The sequence below is a fragment of the Lucilia sericata genome, unplaced genomic scaffold (assembly GCF_015586225.1).
Source record: "Lucilia sericata isolate MDLA Ls3-8-SP2 unplaced genomic scaffold, ASM1558622v1 Contig000003F_arrow, whole genome shotgun sequence".
Lineage (NCBI taxonomy): Eukaryota > Metazoa > Arthropoda > Insecta > Diptera > Calliphoridae > Lucilia > Lucilia sericata.
Genome location: NW_023994044.1, coordinates 1,644,850 through 1,664,559, shown reverse-complemented (window position 1 = coordinate 1,664,559; position 19,710 = coordinate 1,644,850). Strand labels below are relative to the sequence as shown.

The window sequence follows — 19,710 nt, the reverse complement described above, 5'->3', positions numbered from 1 at the left end:
TTTATGTTTATGCATAGGGGTAACCCCTTGTCTATATTAGACAAATATTTATTATGCTAAACGTCAAATTGTTATCATTTATTAGCGTTATAACGTCGTTATGGCAGTATTGTCCAAACAATTGTTTAGACAACAATAACAAACGTCATTTTATTGTAAATTTGTTTTAGAATTTTGTTTTTGTGCAATTAAAATTGATTTTTAACATAAGTTTTAGTGAAATTAGTGTTTATTTACAAAATTTTGCATTTAATTTCAATTGTTTTTATAAAATATAGCATTATTTCAATAAAATTATCTGTGAGTTGTCGTGATAAAATCAGCATTTTGTTACCCCTATGAATTAACATAAACAAAAAACTGTCAATTTTTCAGCCGACGTTTTGTCAAGCATCGTGATAAATATTTGTCTAATATAGGCAAGGGGTAACAAAATGCTGATTTCATCACGACAACTCATAGATAATTTTACTGAAATAATGGTATATTTTATAAAAACAATTAAAATTAAATGCAAATTTAGTAAATAAACACTAATTTCGCTACAACTTATGTTGAAAATCAATTTTAATTGCACAAAAACAAAATTATATACAAATTTTACAATACAATGACGTTTGTTATCAAGCAGAGTAGGAAAATAAACTAAACGAAACGTTTGCAATTGTTTTGTTTTGATCTTTGCAGTGAGTAAAACAGAAACAAAACCAAAACAACAAAATAGACTTTCTCATTTCGTTTTGTATTGTTTTTGCTCTTGAGCACATCATGTTCATTAACTCAAATGTACGCAGCTAGAAAAGAAAACAATGGGAGCAAAACTGAAAAGTTTTGAGCGAAGCATTTTCGCAAACGTTTCCTGGTGGTTTTGCTTCTTACAAAAACATTTTTGAGTAAAATTAAAAGAAGACTTGTAGGTTTAAGTTTTTATAGATGCCTTTGTGGAATACAGTAGTAATAAAAACAAAAAAAATAAAAACCGTACAAATTAAATGAAATCAATACACACACTTTATGATTCTTTCATAAAATACGTTTCGGCATTTGTTTTGTTCTCAAATGTACGATTGTAAAGGCAAACAAAAGCAAGTAGATGAGCGAAAAGCCAATTGTTTTCGCTCTTTCTCATAATTGTTTACCCCGTGTCTATATTAGACAAATATTTATCACGGCACTTGACAAAACGTCGGCAGAAAAATTGTCAGTTTTTTGTTTATGTTAATACATAGGGGTAACAAAACGCTGATTTTATCACGACAACTCACAGATAATTTTATTGAAATAATGCTATATTTTATAAAAACAATTAAAATTAAATGCAAATTTTGTAAATAAACACTAATTTCACTAAAACTAATGTTAAAAATCAATTTTAATTGCACAAAAACAAAATTCTAAACAAATTTTACAATAAAATGACGTTTGTTATCAAGACAACGTTGTCTAAACAATTGTTTAGACAACACTGTCATAACGGCGTTATAACGCTAATAAATGCCGTCTGTACCTGCTAATTTTTTATTATGATAACAATTTGACGTTTAGCATAATAAATATTTGTCTAATATAGACACGGGGTTAGACAACACTGTCATAACGACGTTATAAGCTAATAAATGGCGTCTGTACCAGCTAATTTTTTATCATGATAACAATTTGACGTTTAGCATAATAAATATTTGTCTAATATAAGCACGGGTTAGAAAATTATGACTATTCTGGGTAAAAGCAATTAAATTAAAAAACTGATTTTCTTTTTTAATGTTAAAATTTATTGAGCCTTTTTTTTTGATACAATGAAACAAATAACATATGAACACTTAAGACTATAATATATTATCCTAATTTATAATAATGTGTTTAAGCATCATGCTTTTACAATAATTTAATACCCCATTCACACTACAGCGAAATCTAGTACTTATGAGATTTCGAGCAAATCTAGTTGATTTTAACTAGATTTCCCATACAAAACAAAATCTACTTCAATAGTAAATTTCGGCAAAATCTACTCAAAATCTAGTAAAAATAGAAATGCAACTCTGTTTTTTCCTAAATAATACTAAAAAATACCGCGCTGCATAAGAAAAAAGAGAAAAAAAAAACAAAACGAAGAAAAATCAAAATGTCGACAAAATTTTAATAAATTGGAAAACATGAATGAAAAGTTACTTTAAAATAGAAAGCAATGTAATATTTAAATATAAATTTTTTTATTCTAAACGAAATTCTAGTAAAATTTTTCATTTCATTCACAATTTGGAGAAATATTAGAAAAAATTAAATCTTCCTAAATGTCAAAAATACGAAGTGTAAACGGTGTAGATTTGAAGAAAGATTTCTATTGAAATCTACTAGATTTGGATGCAGTGTAAATGGGCTACAATACCCCATTTACACATACACGAAATCTAGTACTTATGAGATTGCGAGCCAAATCTAGTTGATTTTAACTAGATTTCCCATAAAAAACGAAATCTACTTCGTAACAAGATTTCATTAAAATCTACTCAAATTCTAATAGCTTTTAGTGATGCAACTCTGTTTTTCCATAAATAATACTAAAAAATACAACGCTACACAAGAAAAAAGAGAAAAAGAAATCAAACAAAAAATTTAAAAGTTGACAAAATTTTTATAAATTGAAAAACATCAATGAAAAGTTAATCTAAAATAAAATGTAATGTTATATTTAAATATAACATTTATATTTTTTATTATAAATAAAATTTTAATAAATATCCCATTTTTCCTTCTAGTTTTTTATATCAAACACTTTTTCGAGAAATATTAGAAAAAATGAAATCTTCCTAAATGTCAAGAAGAGTAAGTGTAAACGGTCTAGATTTGAAAAAAGATTTTAAATGAAATCTACTAGATATCGTATATCTGCAAAATCTACATGATTTCAACTAGTTTTGTCCAAATCCACTAGATTTGCTCATAACGCCTCAGTAGAAACATATCATTATATTAATTTCAATTAATTGTTTTAACACTTAATCTACTAGGTTTGATTTGAAATATGTCGATATGTATTTTTTCGAACAAAATTTCCTTATACAACACTGCGTTGTGTCTAGGATAAGCAAATATAACTATAGACTATCCATTCAAGTTGAATGTTTTTATCAATAAAGTGACTTTTCAGTTCGAAATAAAAACAAAACAAATTATAATTTTAAAATTATTGTCATTTAATAAACAAATTTATACTTTTACAAATGCAATTTTGTATTTTTAATGTTTAAATTTGAAAGAAATTAACATTACTGTCGTTATATGAAAATAAAATGACGGGATTTGTTCGAAAATTCGAATATCAAAAAAGAGTAAGCTCAGTGGAAACACCTTGAAGATGTTTAAGCATATATAGATTTCAAGCCAGTGGAAACATAGTATAATAGTGAATATGCTCTTTCTCCCGAAGCTAACATTGTTAAAGAGGAAAACTCTTAAAATAATTAAAATAAAAAAACAAGTTAGAGTGCTATATTCGGCTGAGCCGAATCTTAAATACCCTCCACCAGCTACTTTTATATTAATACTGTTTTAATCAGAGACAGATAATAATTATTATCCATGAAATTTTTGCTTAAAAAAATCAGTATGAAAGAATCGTCCTAGAAATGTTTTGAATGTACCAAAATATTTCTCAGACTTTTTTAATCGATCTCTGCAATAAACTTTTTTCTCTTGATTTTTATAATAAAAATTTAAAATATAAATTATTTTTGATTTTTATTCTATTTGTTTCAATAAAAAATTGTTTATGTGTTATTTAATAATACTCATTCAGTAATTTTTATTTATTCAAACAAAAAATAGAAATCAATGATTTTTATTTTTCAAAACAAAGAATAAAAATCACCTAAATTTTTATTTTCCAATTTTCGAATCTAATTTCTGAACAATTTCAGCAAATTTGGTCGATGATATTAGTGGTAAAGAATTTTCATCAGTTTTCTATTAATCTCTGTTTAAACCCGATCATTTTTAACGTGTTTTAAAGGTAAATATCGCATAATGAGTTTTATAATTAATTTCAAAAAATAAAAATCATTGCCTGATTTTTATTTGTGCCTTATGGTTTAAAAATTATTTGTGTTTATTATTATTGATTTTTACTTGAAAAAGTTCTCAGTAATTTTTACGGAAAATATAAAAAATACAAATCAGAAGCAATTTGTATTTTCTGAGAAATGAAATACAAACCAAATAAAAATTTTAAATTAATTTTTTTAAATAAAAATAATAACAATTACTGTCTCTGGTTTTAATTGATCAAATATTTGTAGAAATAAGTTTTCTCATGTCTTATATATATAATACTGTCCTACACAAATTGATAAGTGGCGGGAAACTGTTGATTTTGTGTGTGAGAGAAAGAGATGATTGATATTTCTTTCTCTTTCTCTCATACACAAAAATCAAAAGTTTCCCACAAAAAGTTTGCTGAATGAACCGGCACTAATTCAACTAGTTAAATACTGTTAAAGTGATTTTCGGGGCAGGACCTAGTATGGGAGATATGACCAATTATAGACCGATCGTAAAAAAATTCACAGCAACATTTCTGTATATAAGAGCGATACTTGTACCAAATTATATATGGATTTAGTAATTTAGTAATGAGTAACATTTCAGTTTATAAGAGCAATACTTGTACCAAATTTTATATGAATATATTAATTTAGCAATGAGTTATGAGCGTTTAAATGATTTTCGGGAGGGAACCTTGTATGGGAGCTATGACCAATTAAGGACCGATCGGAAAACAAAATTCACAGTAACATTAATGTATATAAGAGCAATACTTGTTCCAAATTTTATATGGATATCTTAATTTAGTAATGAGTTATGTATTTTTAATGATTTTCGATTTTGCTCATATTCAATACCAAACTGTCTAGGACAATAATAAATATTTTAGGTGAATAGGTCGGACGGACGGACAGACAGACGGGCATAGCAAAATCGACTCAGAATTTCATAAGGTCCAAGAATATATATACTTTGTTGGGTCTCAGATGAATATTTCTTGGTGTTACACACGGAATGGCAAAGTTATATATACCATCTATCACCATACACAGTGGTATAGGAAAAAAAAAAGAGGGAAATAATTCGGTAACTTCTAAACGGTTAATCCGATTTTAATGAAATTTGGTGTGCACAAAGAGGAGGTGTTGTCGAGTTTAGGTTTTGAATTTGGACCTTATAGGCCAACCAGGGGCCCGGCGGGGGGTCATCAAATTAGGACACCTCGGCTATGTTAAATTTTTAAAACGATCCTATTTCTTCATTTGAGTTCCGATTTAAAAAAAATTTCGTATATAGAATCTCCTCATCGAGCACTATAAAAAATGTTGTCATAGCAGTAAATTATCTCTTATAGTTTAGGAGATATTCGCATTTGAAAATTAAAATTTTAAAATTTTTACCGTCCTTACTTTAGTTTTTTTTGATAATAGCAGGTCCAAATATTCCCGATTTTCGCCATTTTGTTTTATTCGCTTAACAACAAGTTTATATATCAAGCAGTGAAAGAATTATGTAAAAATCATGACTGAGTCCAAAGTTATAGGCATTTTAATTTAAAAAATTAAAAAAAGGCGATTTTTTGTCATTTTTTTGGGAAAAAAGTATCTTTTTCTTTTTAAGTTATCTAAAAAGTTTCTAAGAAGATGTATATAGAATTTATACTTTTTGGAAAGCTGACTTTACATAAAGTACGATAAATGAAACAAAACCTAAAAATTTTTGATACCGAGGGGACCAGGTCCATCCAAAAAAACCCTATTTTTTATGGAAAATTAAATTTTGAGCAAAAATTCTCAAATCGCATAGTCGATATCAAATTATAGTGACCTGTTTTATATGACCCAATATGTTCTTAATCATTTTGTAACGGGTTTCGATAACCCCGCCCCTGGTATGGATATAATAGGCAAAAAACTAAAAAATCCCAATTTTGGGATTTTTTAAAACTTTTTTGGGAATTCCGGGATTTCTAATAAGAAAATTCGAAATTTTGATTTAATTTTGGATTTTAAGTAAAAAAATCTACCTAACTGTAAAATTTCATCAAAAAATATTCATAAATAAAATTTTTATTGCAATTAGAAAAATTTGTATCTTCGCAAAAACTGAATAAAAAACATTTTTTAATTTTTTTTAAAAAAAGTATTCCGCGAATTTTTTAATTTTCAAAAATTATATACAGTTTTGAAAAATAGACAAAATTACCTTTCCATTGATATATAACATGCCTACCTAATGTTTTTTAAGTGACAAATTAATTAGGGAAAACTCAACATCTTTTAGAAAATTTGCCTAGCACTATTATTTTCATCCATAAGGTTAACTCTTAAATTTGTTACATATATGGATGAAAATAATAGTGCTAGGTAAATTTTCTAAAAGATGTTGAGTTTTCCCTAATTAATTTGTCACTTAAAAAACATTAGGTAGGCATGTTATATATCAATGGAAAGGTAATTTTGTCTATTTTTCAAAACTGTATATAATTTTTGAAAATTAAAAAATTCGCGGAATACTTTTTTTAAAAAAAATTAAAAAATGTTTTTTATTCAGTTTTTGCGAAGATACAAATTTTTCAAATTGCAATAAAAATTTTATTTATGAATATTTTTTGATGAAATTTTACAGTTAGGTAGATTTTTTTACTCAAAATCCAAAATTAAATAAAAATTTCGAATTTTCTTATTAGAAATCCCGGAATTCCCAAAAAAGTTTTAAAAAATCCCAAAAATGGGATTTTTTGGTTTTTTGCCTATTATATCCATACCAGGGGCGGGGTTATCGAAACCCGTTACAAAATGATTAAGAACTTATTGGGTCATATAAAACAGGTCACTATAATTTGATATCGACTATGCGATTTGAGAATTTTTGCTCAAAATTTAATTTTCCATAAAAAATAGGGTTTTTTTGGATGGACCTGGTCCCCTCGGTATCAAAAATTTTTAGGTTTTGTTTCATTTATCGTATTTTATGTAAAGTCAGCTTTCCAAAAAGTATAAATTCTATATACATCTTCTTAGAAACTTTTTAGATAACTTAAAAAGAAAAAGATACTTTTTTCCCAAAAAAATGACAAAAAATCGCCTTTTTTTAATTTTTTAAATTAAAATGCCTATAACTTTGGACTCAGTCATGATTTTTACATAATTCTTTCACTGCTTGGTATATAAACTTGTTGTTAAGCAAATAAAAAAAAATGGCGAAAATCGGAAATATTTGGACCTGCTATTATCAAAAAAACTAAAGTAAGGACGGTAAAAATTTTAAAATTTTAATATTCAAATGAGAATATCTCCTAAACTCTAAGAGATAATTTACTGCTACGACGACATTTTTTATAGTGCTCGATGAGGAGATTCTATATACGAAATTTTTTTTAAATCGGAACTCAAATGAAGAAATAGGATCGTTTTAAAAATTTAACATAGCCGAGGTGTCCTAATTTGAGGACCCCCCCGCCGGGCCCCTGGTTGGCCTATTAGGTCCAAATTCAAAACCTAAACTCGACAACACCTCCTCTTTGTGCATACCAAATTTCATTAAAATCGGATTAACCGTTTAGAAGTTACCGAATTATTTCCCTCTTTTTTTTTTCCTATACCACTGTGTGATGGTGGTGGAGGGTATAATAAAAGGCAGTAAATCTAAATTAAATTAAAATAAATACAAATATAAAATAAAAGTAAACATAAAATTCTACAAATAAGTACTATCCTCTATGAGTACTCGGAGTACTTTTTTAAATGTTAGGTTAATATTCAAATCAAAGTTCGGAGTTTCCTCATTAAAGCCAATAGGAGAGAGATAGTTTGTATTGTACCAACTGAAATCTCTTTGCTCATTAAATACATCACTAATATGATGATTTTCATGTATGACAAGTCTATCTAAAAAAATTCTTAAAATATCGCATACATACAAAACGATTGGAGTTATTTCCGAATGAGGATATGTATGAAAATTTGGATCCCGAAGATATCTGGGGTCTTTAGAAAATTGATTTCAACAGACGGACGGACATGGCTCAATCGACTCCGCTATTTATAAGGATCCAGAATATATGTATATACTTTACGGAATGACAAACTTATATACCGTTCGCACGAAGGTGAAAGGTATCAAAATGAAGAGTTGAAATAAAAATTGTTCTCATGAGTTTAAAAATAAATCCCGTACTCACGAATACAAAAATTTCCTACTCTTGTCGACAATACCGATTTTTAAAATATTTGCTTCCAAAATCTCACTTTTTAATCTCTCGGATTCCGTTTTTTCTTTGGAAATTTAAAAACTAAACCTAGCTGAGAACTTATACTATGTTTCCACTGGCTTAAACCTCTTCAAGGTGTTTCCACTGAGCTTACTCGTTTTTGATATTCGAATTTTGAACAAATCCCGTCATTTTATTTTGATACAACGTTATCAATATGTTAATATCCATTAAATTTAAACATAAAAAATACAAAATTACAGTTGTAAAAGTATAAATTTAATTATTAAATGCCACTAATTTTAACATTATAATTTGTTTGGTTTTTTTCAAAATGAAAAGTCACTTTCAATGAAAACATTCAACGTGAATTGTTAGCCTATAGTTGTATTTGCTTATCCTATATACAACGCAGTGTTATATAAGAAAATCTTGTTCAAAAATACATTTTCGACATATTTTAAATCAAATTTAGTAGATTAGTCCTATTTTAGATTGACCTGTTTCAGACTATGCCTTTTGAGGCAGGGATATCTTACGAGCTTATTGGCAAAGGGTAAAAAGAAGAAAAGAGTGTTGCAAAACAGGTACGAAGCGTAATTTTAGGGTTTTTTCGATATTGCTTTTGTCACAAGTTCGTTATTTTGGTAGTTGCTTTATTTCTATTCTGCTTTCACAGCATAATCCCGTGTCTATATTAGGCAAATTTTTTTATGCTAAACATCAAATTGTTATCATGATAAAAAATTAGCAGGCATGATAAAAAACTCGGCATTTAATAGCGTTATAACGTCGTTATGACAGTGTTGTCTAAACAATTGTTTAGACAACGTTGTCTTGATAACAAACGTCATTTTACTGTAAAATTTGTTTCTGTGCAATTAAAATTGATTTTTAACATAAGTTTTAGTGAAATTAGTGTTTATTTACAAAATTTGCATTTAATTTTAATTGTTTTTATAAAATGTAGCACTATTTCAATAAAATTATCTGTGAGTTGTCGTGATAAAAGCAGCAATTTGTTACCCCTATGCATTAACATAAACAAAAAACACCTCTATGAAGAAAACAAACTTTTTTCAACTTTAACAAACTTTTTTCAGAGTTGCAAAAAAAGGTACTTTTTCTGTATGCACGTGGAAAACTACATAAAAAATGTAAACAAAAAGAAAACAATCCATAACAAACGCATTGCTTTATTTATAAAATTTTGAAAAATTGCCATAAAATTTAAAATCTTATTTGAGCACCAAAACTGAAATATGTAATCGATAGGGAATCTTAAAACGAATCGATCTCTGTATTAAATATTCTTCGCGGTACTTGCTATAAGATGCTGTGATGTGACAAGCTTTGTAAATTCGCAAATTTAACCCAAAAGTGTTTATGCTTAAAAAAATTAAAAATATTCCTTCAGCAACGAAACAGTCAATAGTGCCCCATGGGGAATCGATAGACTAATTGATTCCCATATCGATTTCATTTATGGGTACTTCTTATTATTCAGTGTAACTTAACAAACTTTGACAAAGTCGCAAATTTAACAAAAATGTTTTCATACAAAAAATTTTAAAATATACTTTGAGCAGCAAAACTATAATATCGATAGACGAACAAAACCCCATATTGATTTTTTTTCTGAGTACTTGCTATTAGCTGGTGTAACGTAACAAACTTTGACAAAGTCGCCAATTTTCTGAAAAAGTTTTTAATATGTGATCGATAGGGAATCAATAGACGAATCGCACCCCATATTGATTTTTTTTCTGAGTACTTGCTATAAGACGGTATAACGAAACAAACTTTGACAAATTAGCAAATTTAATGACAAAGTTTTTATACTAAAAAATTTTAAAATATTCTTTGAGCAGCAAAACTATAATATGTGATCAATAGGGAATCAATAGACAAATTGAACCGTATATAGATTTTTTTCCTGAGTACTTGCTACAAGACGATATAACGTAACAAACTTTGGCAAATTCGCAAATTTTATAAAAAAGTTTTTATACCAACAAATTTTAAATTATTCTTTGAGCAGCAAAACTGAAATATGTGACCGATAGGGAATCAATATACTAATCGAACACCATATTGCTTACTTGCTTTTAGACGGTGTAACAGACTTTGTAAACTCGCAAATTTAACCCAAAAGTTTTTATACATAAACATTTTTAAACGTTCTCTGAGCAGCAAAACTAAAATAGGTGATCGATAAAGAATCAATAGACGATCTAAATAATATATTGATTTTTTTTTCTGAGTACTTGCTATAAGACGGTGTAACGTAAGAAACTTTGACGAATTCGCAAATTCAACAAAACAGTTTTAATACTAAAACAAGAGTGTTATATTCGGCTATGCCGAATCTTATATACCCACCATCAAACCTCGTTTGACTCGAATGAAACTTACTTATGACAAATTTCATCTATATACTCGTATATTTAGGCCAGTTATAAGCGTTAAAGTAATTTTCTGAAGGGGACCTTATATAGGGGTAGGGTCAATTATGGGTCGATCCTCATAAAATTTGGTACACAGAATTTGGTTCGTATTAAATTTATTTGTGTCGAATTTCATCTCTACACTCGTATTTTTAAACCATTAATGAGCGTTGCAGTCATTTTCTGAAGGGGACCTTATATGGGGGGTAGGGTCAATCATGGACTGATCCTCATAAAATTTTGCATAGTGATTTTGGATCATAAGAAACTTACTTATGTCGAATTTCATCTATGTACTAGTATTTTTAAGCCAGTAATGAGCGTTAAAGTCATTTTCTGAAGGGGACCTTATATGGGGGGTAGGGTCAATTATGGACCGATCCTCATAAAATTTTGCATAGTGATTTTGGATCATAAGAAACTTACTTATGTCGAATTTCATCGGTATATTCGTATTTTTATACAAGTTATGGCTGTTAAAGCTGCTTTTCGAGGGGCCACTTGTATGGGGGCTATCCGAAAACGTGGACCGATATTGCCCATTTCCAATACCAAACAAACCTTACCTATAAGAAATATTTATGTGAAATTTCAACCCTCTAGCTCTTTCCATTCGGACTCTATCGTGCTTTCAACAGACAGACGGACGGACGGACGGACAGACATCGTCTTAGATCGTCTTAGAATTTAATGAGGACCCAGAATATATATACTTTTGTGGGTCTATGACCAATATTTCGATGTGTTACAAACGGAATGACAAAATCAATATACCCCCCATCTTTTTTGATGGTGGGTATAAAACTGTAAATATTAATTGAGCAACAAAACTAAAATTATTGATCGATAGGAAATCGATAGATAGATAGATTTATTGATTTTTTTCTGAGTACTTGCTATAAACAGTGTAACGTAATGAACTTTGAAAATTTCACATTTTATGAAAAAAAGTTTTTGTACATAAAACTTGTATAAGACGGTGTAAGGTAACAAACATTGAAAGGTTCACATTTTATGAAAAAAAGATTTTCTTAAAATATTGATTAATGAATCAATGAATATTTTAAAATTTTTTAGTATAAAAACGGTTTTATTAAATTAGCAAATTTGTCAAAGTTCGTTACGTTACACCGTCTTATAGCAAGTACACAGAAACAAACTCAATATACGATTCGATTTGTTTATTGATTCTCTATCGATCACATATTTTGGTTTTGCTGCTCAAAGAATAATTTAAAATTTTTTAGTATAAAAACTTTTTCATAAAATTTGCCAAATTTGTCAAAGTTGAATATGCGGTTCGATTTGTCTATCGATTCCCTATCGTTCACATATTTTGGTTTTGCTGCTCAAAGAATATTTTAGAATTTTTTAGTATAAAAACTTTTTGATAAAATTGGCGACTTTGTCAAAGTTTGTTACGTTACACCAGCTAATAGCAAGTACTCAGAAAAAAAATCAATATGGAATTTGGTTCGTCTATCTATTCCCTATCGATCACATATTTTGGTTTTGCTGCTCAAAGAATATTTAAAAATTTTTTAGTATAAAAACTTTTGGGTTAAATTTGCGAATTTACAAAGTTTGTTACGTTACACCAGCTAATAGCAAGTACTCAGAAAAAAAATCAATATGGGGTGCTATTCACCCATTGATTCCCTATCGATCACATATTTTAGTTTTGCTGCTCAAAGAATATTTTAAAATTTTTTAGTATAAAAACATTTTTCATAAAATTGGCAACTTTGTCAAAGTTTGTTAAGTTACACTGGCTAATAAGAAGCACCCATAAATGAAATCAATATGGGAATCAATTAGTCTATCGATTCCCCATCGGGCACTATTGACTGTCTTGTTGCTGAAGGAATATTTTTAATTTTTTTAAGTATACTCTTTTTTGTTAAATTTGTAATTTCGTCAAAGTTTGTTACATCACAGCATCTAATAGAAAGTACTCCGAAGAATAATTAATACAGAGATCGATTCGTTTTTCGATTCCCTATCAATAACGTATTTCAGATTTAGTGCTCAAAAAGGATTTTCAATTTTATTACCATTTTTCAATATTTCACAAATAAATCAATGAGTTTGTTATGGTTTGTTTTCTTTTTGTTTACGTTTTTTATGTATTTTTTTTTGTATTTACGATTACTCTACACGCATTTCGATAACTCGAAAAAAACATATGGAGGTTCTAGCGACCTGCACTAGATAATTATTTGGCTGTCATACGACAAAGTGCCATCACCAATTATATGATAAATCAAATGTCAAATATTCATTAAATATTGAGTTCGATATCATTTAAAAAATTAATAAGTTCTGCATATGAAGAAGATTTTTCAGCAACAAAAAAATCGACAATGCTGTCATATTTCAGGATATTTGGGTATTTCCGTCTCTGGATATCAAATTTTGTGAGAATTATATGAGAATTATCTTCAGGTCTGTTGCATTCTTCACACAAATCGTCAGCAAAAACTTTCATTTTCGCCAGGGTACTTTTACAAAAAGAGTGACCAGTTAATAGTCTGTTTATTTGTTTAATTTCCAAGGGCTTAAAAAAAATGTTCTTATCAGAAAACCATGGTCGTTTTGACACCTGCGGAAAAATCCGGCCATAGTCGTTGCCTTTCGAGAGTATTCTGTTTTTGTATTTGAAAATTAGATCATTCTCGATCATGTTGATTGCGTCCTTTAATGGATATTTAGTATCAACGAAATTTCCTACTTCATGAGCATTTTTCGCCGCATCGTCAGCTAAGGCGCAATTTACATGAAGACTTTTCAGACGTCTGTTTTTTCCAATTCTCTTTTAAGAATCTTCCAAAAAATCATGAACATTTATACGGTGATTTTTTACATGCAACTATGCATGTCTTTTTTTGATGTTTAATTGTATAATCCTTTTAAACTTATTCGTAATAAAAATAAAATGAAATTTTTAACATAAAACCATTTAATTTGATTTAAAAAAAATTTATTACACGCTATAGTATTTTTTTAATGCAAATTTTAATGTTTTCATGTAAAAAAAATACATAATTATTTTTTTACATGAGCATAATATCAACAGTACGAATGAGTTTAAAGAGGAATGTCAAAAACAATCATGAAAATCCCAAATCATGTTTGTTTTCTTACCCCCCATTCTTCTCTACCCCGCTCACCACCAATCATCGACAAACATGAAAACAGACGTCTGGGCAAACATGAAAAAAAATCATCGTGTAAATTGGGTGTAAGTCATTGTAAATAATGTTGGAATGTCCAGGAATATAGTGAAATTCTACTTTTTCAATGTTGCTGTCAAACGTAAGATATTGTGAATGAAATAGTTTTCGGAGTAGTCCTTTTTCAAAGCAAGAATTCCACTTTTGCTATCCGTTAAAATGGCTAGTTTAGTAAAGTTCATCTCAGCAGAGAATTCAATAGCTTTTTCAATAGCCAGCAATTCGGCAGACATAGACGAAAGTTTAAAGTCAGTGTAGTAGCTATTTGTCCTTCCAGTACCCATGTGAACGTAAGCCGCTCCAGATGTGCAATCCCCCACAGAACCATCAGTGAATAAAATTTCGAAGTTTTCAATTTTAAGATTATTTGTCTTTTCGGAAAAGAGTAGGTTTGTATTAGAAGCTGATTTAGGTAATCTATTGTAAAAGTCCTCATAAAACGATATTTTCGATGAATTCAAACGAATACTTTGAAGTGGCTGGATTCTTTTAAATATATGACCATATATACGAAAGATTGTAGTGTAACTGGTATTAAAATGTGGAATGTTGTCTCCATCAAATATTTGGACTACCGATAAGCCAAAAGCAAATACCTTAGCCAATTCCTTGGCCGTGGAAAGTTGTATTCTATATTCGGGTGGTAGTTCTCCGGCAAGGTGATATATTAAATGCACTGGAGTAGAGCGAATTAATCCTAAACATCTCCTTAGGCTAGAGTTAATAGTAGTTTTAATTTTATTTGAGGCATATGTTGATAAATTTGCAAATGAAGATGCTGCATATTCAAGTTTAGACCGACTGTATGCTTTGAAAAATTGTAGAGCCCTTCTGGGATGTATTCCAAACCTGCATTCACTTAAAATGTTTAGAAAGTTACAAGTCCTATTGTGTTTAGCAACGATGTAATCAACGTGAGGTTTTATTGAGTTTTTGGAAGAAATAATTCTCCCTAAATATTTCAACTCGTTAACTTGATTCAAGCTAATATTGTCGACTGTGATGCCAAGACGTGTGTTGTATGTGTTAAAACACATGATGTTAGTTTTATTATGATTCAAACGTTTGTCAATATTGGCACAGATTTCCGTAAATTCCGATATTTTGTCGTGGAGAAGATTCTTCGCCTCCTGAAAAATATCTACATAAACAACCAAAAAGAAGTCGTCGGCGAATTGAAATAATTTACAGTTCTCATTTGAAACTTGATGAAGTGATATAGTAAATAAGTTGAAAAGTGTGGGGCTAAGACCACTTCCTTGTAATAGGCCTTTCCAGAGACAGAAGCATTTCCTAATAAGAGTGTACGATTACTTAGGAAGGAGTAAATCCATTTAATTATGTGAGTATTAAAGGCCATTCTTTCCAGTGAAGAACATAATAAATCCACATTTGTATTATCATAAGCTTTCTCCAAGTCTAAACATGCTGCCATTACACATAAACCTTTTGATTGTAATAGGCAAACTGTGTTTATTACATCATTAATGCATTGTGCTGTTGAACGATTTTTTCTAAAAGCATATGTTCTATCAGGGAATAAACAATTGTGCGAAATGTGATCCTCAATAATAATCTTCACCATTCCCTCAATAATTTTATAGAAACATGGTAAAAGGCTAATGGGTCTAAAATTACGAATTTCCGACTGATCTAGATTATAAAAATGAATTCTTTTTCTATAAAAATAGCACAAAACACAAAATTCTGAATCTTATATACCCACCTTCAAACCATATTTGTGTAGAATTTCATCGCTGTATTTTTAATTCAGTCATGAGCGTTAAAGTTATTTCTCGAAGTTCATCGCTATACTCGTATTTTTAAGCGAGTAATGAGCGTTGAAGTAATTTTCTTAAGGGGGCCTGATATGGAGGGTAAGGTCAATTATGGACCGATTCCCATAAAATTTGTTAGAGATTTCGGTTAGTATAGAACATGTTTGTATCGAATTTCATCGGCGTACTCGTATTGTTAAGCGAGTAATGAGCGTTAAAGTCATTATCTGAAGGACGGACGGACATAGTAGCTATGTCCGTCCCTAAAACTAAAATTTAATAAGAACCCAGAATGTGTTACAGTTTTGGGTATAAAAGCACCGCTTAAAACAACGGTATAGTTTTTTGCTACAACTTAGGTTATTTGTTATTTTTTATAAATGTCATTTTATCTTCATTTAAAAAATAATAAGGGTTTTCATTTAAACGCTTAAGTTTCCCATTTGTGCAAGTGGGCAAGTTTATTCGACTTGTTTCATGAAACCCCTGTTCAAATTCTGTTCAATTACAATATTTATAAACATTTTACAGCAATGTCAAACGAAATCAGAAAAAAAATTTATTATTTTAACAAAAATTTGTACAAAATATGTTAAAAATGTGAATATTCAAGACCATGAATTCAAAAGTGAACAATAGTGAACAGATTTATTAAATGAACAATGAGTTTGCTCAAGTTTGCCAGTCTAAATAGTCGCTCAAACTTATAAGGGTTGTGCAAATAAATTTTCATACAATTCAATTGCGAGAATGGAAACATGCACAGGTTGCACAGTTTACGAGGATTTTGAACGTTTAAATGAAAACCCTTAATATTTTTATTAGTTCGTTAAACAGAGTACAAAAACAAATTTTGTTCGTTATTTAAGGTAGTCAATAGGAAAAATTAGCTTGTTCGTTAAATGCGATGTTCGTAGAATTGAATGGTCGTTAAATCGGAAAACTACTGTACCCTTATCCTCCTCCATACATCGGGAATAGTTCCATTTGTCCATATTGTATTAAGAGTTTGAAATAACTTACTTTTCTCTTCGGATTGTAGAGTATTAACCATTCTGTATGAGATACCGTCGATACCTGGCGCAGAATCTAATTTGCGTGTGCTTAAAAATTCGTTAAAGTGCTGTATAGAAAGATCTGGTATTGTTGTTGTTGCCGGAGAAATGTAACTTACTGTAGATGTAATATTGCCGCCAGTTATATGATTTAGATAATCGTGTTGTTGTTGGTTATCCCAGGAATTATTGGCGTTCTTCACACATTTATATTTTTTAAGGTTCTTCATTTTACTCCACATTTCTTTTGCAGAAATTGGGTTTGTTACGTTTTCTACCACCTCAGCGAAATTTTGCTTCTTCTTTTCCTGAATGTGATGAATGAAATTTTCCTCGGCCGCTTTGTACTGACTTAGATTATCATTAGTCTTATATTTTCGGTATTTTTTTCTTAAGGCATTCCGCAAACGAAATAATCATAGAGATTCAGGCGACCACCAACTCTTCGGAACGTATTTACTGCCGGACGGGATTTTTATAGTATTCTTCTTTATAATGTTGGTAAAAGATTTATTAATATTTTCCAAGTTCTCATCTATTCTCAACAAATGAATATCCCGGAGCATATTAGATTTATGAAGATAGGAATATCTGTTCGGTTCAGTGTAAAGATTAGATAAATCAATTTCTATTGGACAATGGTTGCTGTTAGAAATTTTCATGTCAAGGGTTCTCCAAGTAATTATAGGTGGAATGCATTTTGCAAAAGAAACGTCAATAGCTGATTCGTAATCGTTACATATATAAGTTGAATGGCTGTCATTGATAGACGAGAAACCATAATCTGATGATATATTCTCTAAAATTTGGCCTTTGCTGTCAGTCATCTGGCAGCCCCATGTTGTAGATTTTGCGTTATAATCCCCACATATAAAGGTAGGAGTCGCTGTGTTGTTAAAATATAAAAAAATCTTCTCAATCTTAAAAACATTTCTTGACATATTCGGTGGTATATAAACGGATACTAAGTTGATGTTCTTCTTTAAATTCAATGTTGATATACCAATTACATCCATATTCGTTGAAAAGTTCAAAATTTTATACTTGATTTTCCTTTTTATGTAAATGCCTACACCTCCATAGCCGTCAGGTCGATTTTTGCAAACGAAATTATAATTAGCCATACTTGTACTTGAGTTATCTATTAGCCATGTTTCACATAGCATACAGAATGAAAAGTCATAATTATCAAGAAGTAACTCCAGTGTTTCCTTATTGCCAGGCTTTCTCAAACTCTGTATATTAAATTGTAAAATCTTCATATATGTACTTGTTATCAAAATATAAAAAGGAGGTAACACCTACGGTGTGACCTCTTTAGATCTTAAGCTGTCGATAATTTGATTCTGGAGACCTCTTAAAAATTCTTTCTGTTCAAAACTTAAGTTATAATTTTCCCATCCGGCTAAAAAGCCATCTAATTTTGAATTTATATCGGATAATACTTTATCGGATTCTGATTGAGCTGTATTGACGTTTAGTTGGCTAGCAAGTTTTTCTACACTTGAAGTTTTGTGTGTGTTATTGAAATTTGTATTGGGTTTATTATTAACATAATTAGAATCCTTGGTCAATTTTTGCCATTGTTCCATGTTCTGTCTAGAATTTTCAGCCTCTCTTTCACGGTTAGGGTTTCTGCGAACTATTGCAGAATATGGCATTATACTGTGTATGGTCTTAGCAGCTTCTTTACTATTGTTGATAATATTTGAATTGGACTTAGGAGTTAAACGGGGGAAGATATCCTCGACTTCATCATCAAGAACAGCAAAACGGTTTCCAAAAGCGCCAGAATATTTTGTTCTTGCCTCATTAATTGAGAGATTTTCCAAAGTCATAATTTTCTTTATAGTATAGGCCTTAATTCTTGCCGGACATGATTTTGAAGTAGGGTGATGATCATTTTTACAATTAGTGCACATCATTTGACCACAAGACTGAGCCTGTTCGTGTTTATTGAAACAATTTCTACAAACTTCCATCTGCTGTTTACAATGTTGCGCAAAGTGCTTAAAGCGATAACAACGGTAACATTGTGCAAAAGAAATGTAATGCTTTACTTTTATTTTAGTGTAATCGTACGAAATTTCCTTTGGTATTTCAAGGCCATCAAAAAATATCTTTACTCTGCCTGTTGGTATTTTTAATTCTCGGTCTTCAGGATCCTTTCTCTCGACTCTTATGCACTTTAATATTGGTACTTCTGAAATTATTGAAGATTGAAAATCCTCCATAGACAAATCTGTGGGTATATCAAAGATTAATCCAATCTTTGACACAAAATGTGCAAATATTTTCGGCAAGTAGCCATCTTGTTTAATACGTTTATCATAAGCAAAGTTGTTTGCCAAATTTCGTTGTTTGAAGGTCACCTTACAACGTCCATAACCTATTTTCAAAACTTCAGTTATACCTTCAACTTCATATTTTTTCAATGTTCTGTTTAGGGAGATTGCATTAATGGGTTTACGGGAACCTGAAGTATCCACCGCATCAACATAAACTATGAAAGGTCCTCGATGTTCTTCATTATATTTATTTGAGCCTTCGTCATTATTTAATTCCTTCTCTTCACGCTTTCTCTTAGAAGTGGTACTAGAGCTGCTACGGCTTCTATCACTTACAGAAAGTGAACTCCGATCTCGACTCCTCCCCTGGACTGGCGGGGGCCCAGGACCCCCAGATTCCGACATATTTTAAGGAAATGTCCTTATACGCTTTTATGTGTTTTTATATTAAAGACAAGATCGAAAAAAACGTGATGTTCAAAGATTATCAAAAACTTTTGTGGTATTTTATTAAATTGGAATTAAACGGAAAACTTGAAATTGTAGTTAACGGTTCGAAAGTCATCCAGAAAGTGTTCTTTTTATGTATTTTTTGCTTTGTTTACATTTTTTATATACGTTTCCACGTGTATACACAAAAAAGTACCTTTCT

General features: G+C 29.8%; 1 protein-coding gene across 1 annotated transcript; it reads right to left on the bottom strand.

Annotated features, from left to right (window-relative positions):
* Window positions 1–18,071: 18,071 nt before the first annotated feature.
* LOC119600072 lies at window positions 18,072–19,463 on the bottom strand. Its single transcript, XM_037950109.1, has one exon. The coding sequence runs from the start codon at window positions 19,461–19,463 to the stop codon at window positions 18,072–18,074; it is 1,392 nt and encodes a 463-aa protein (XP_037806037.1).
* Between the last annotated feature and the right edge of the window lie 247 nt (window positions 19,464–19,710).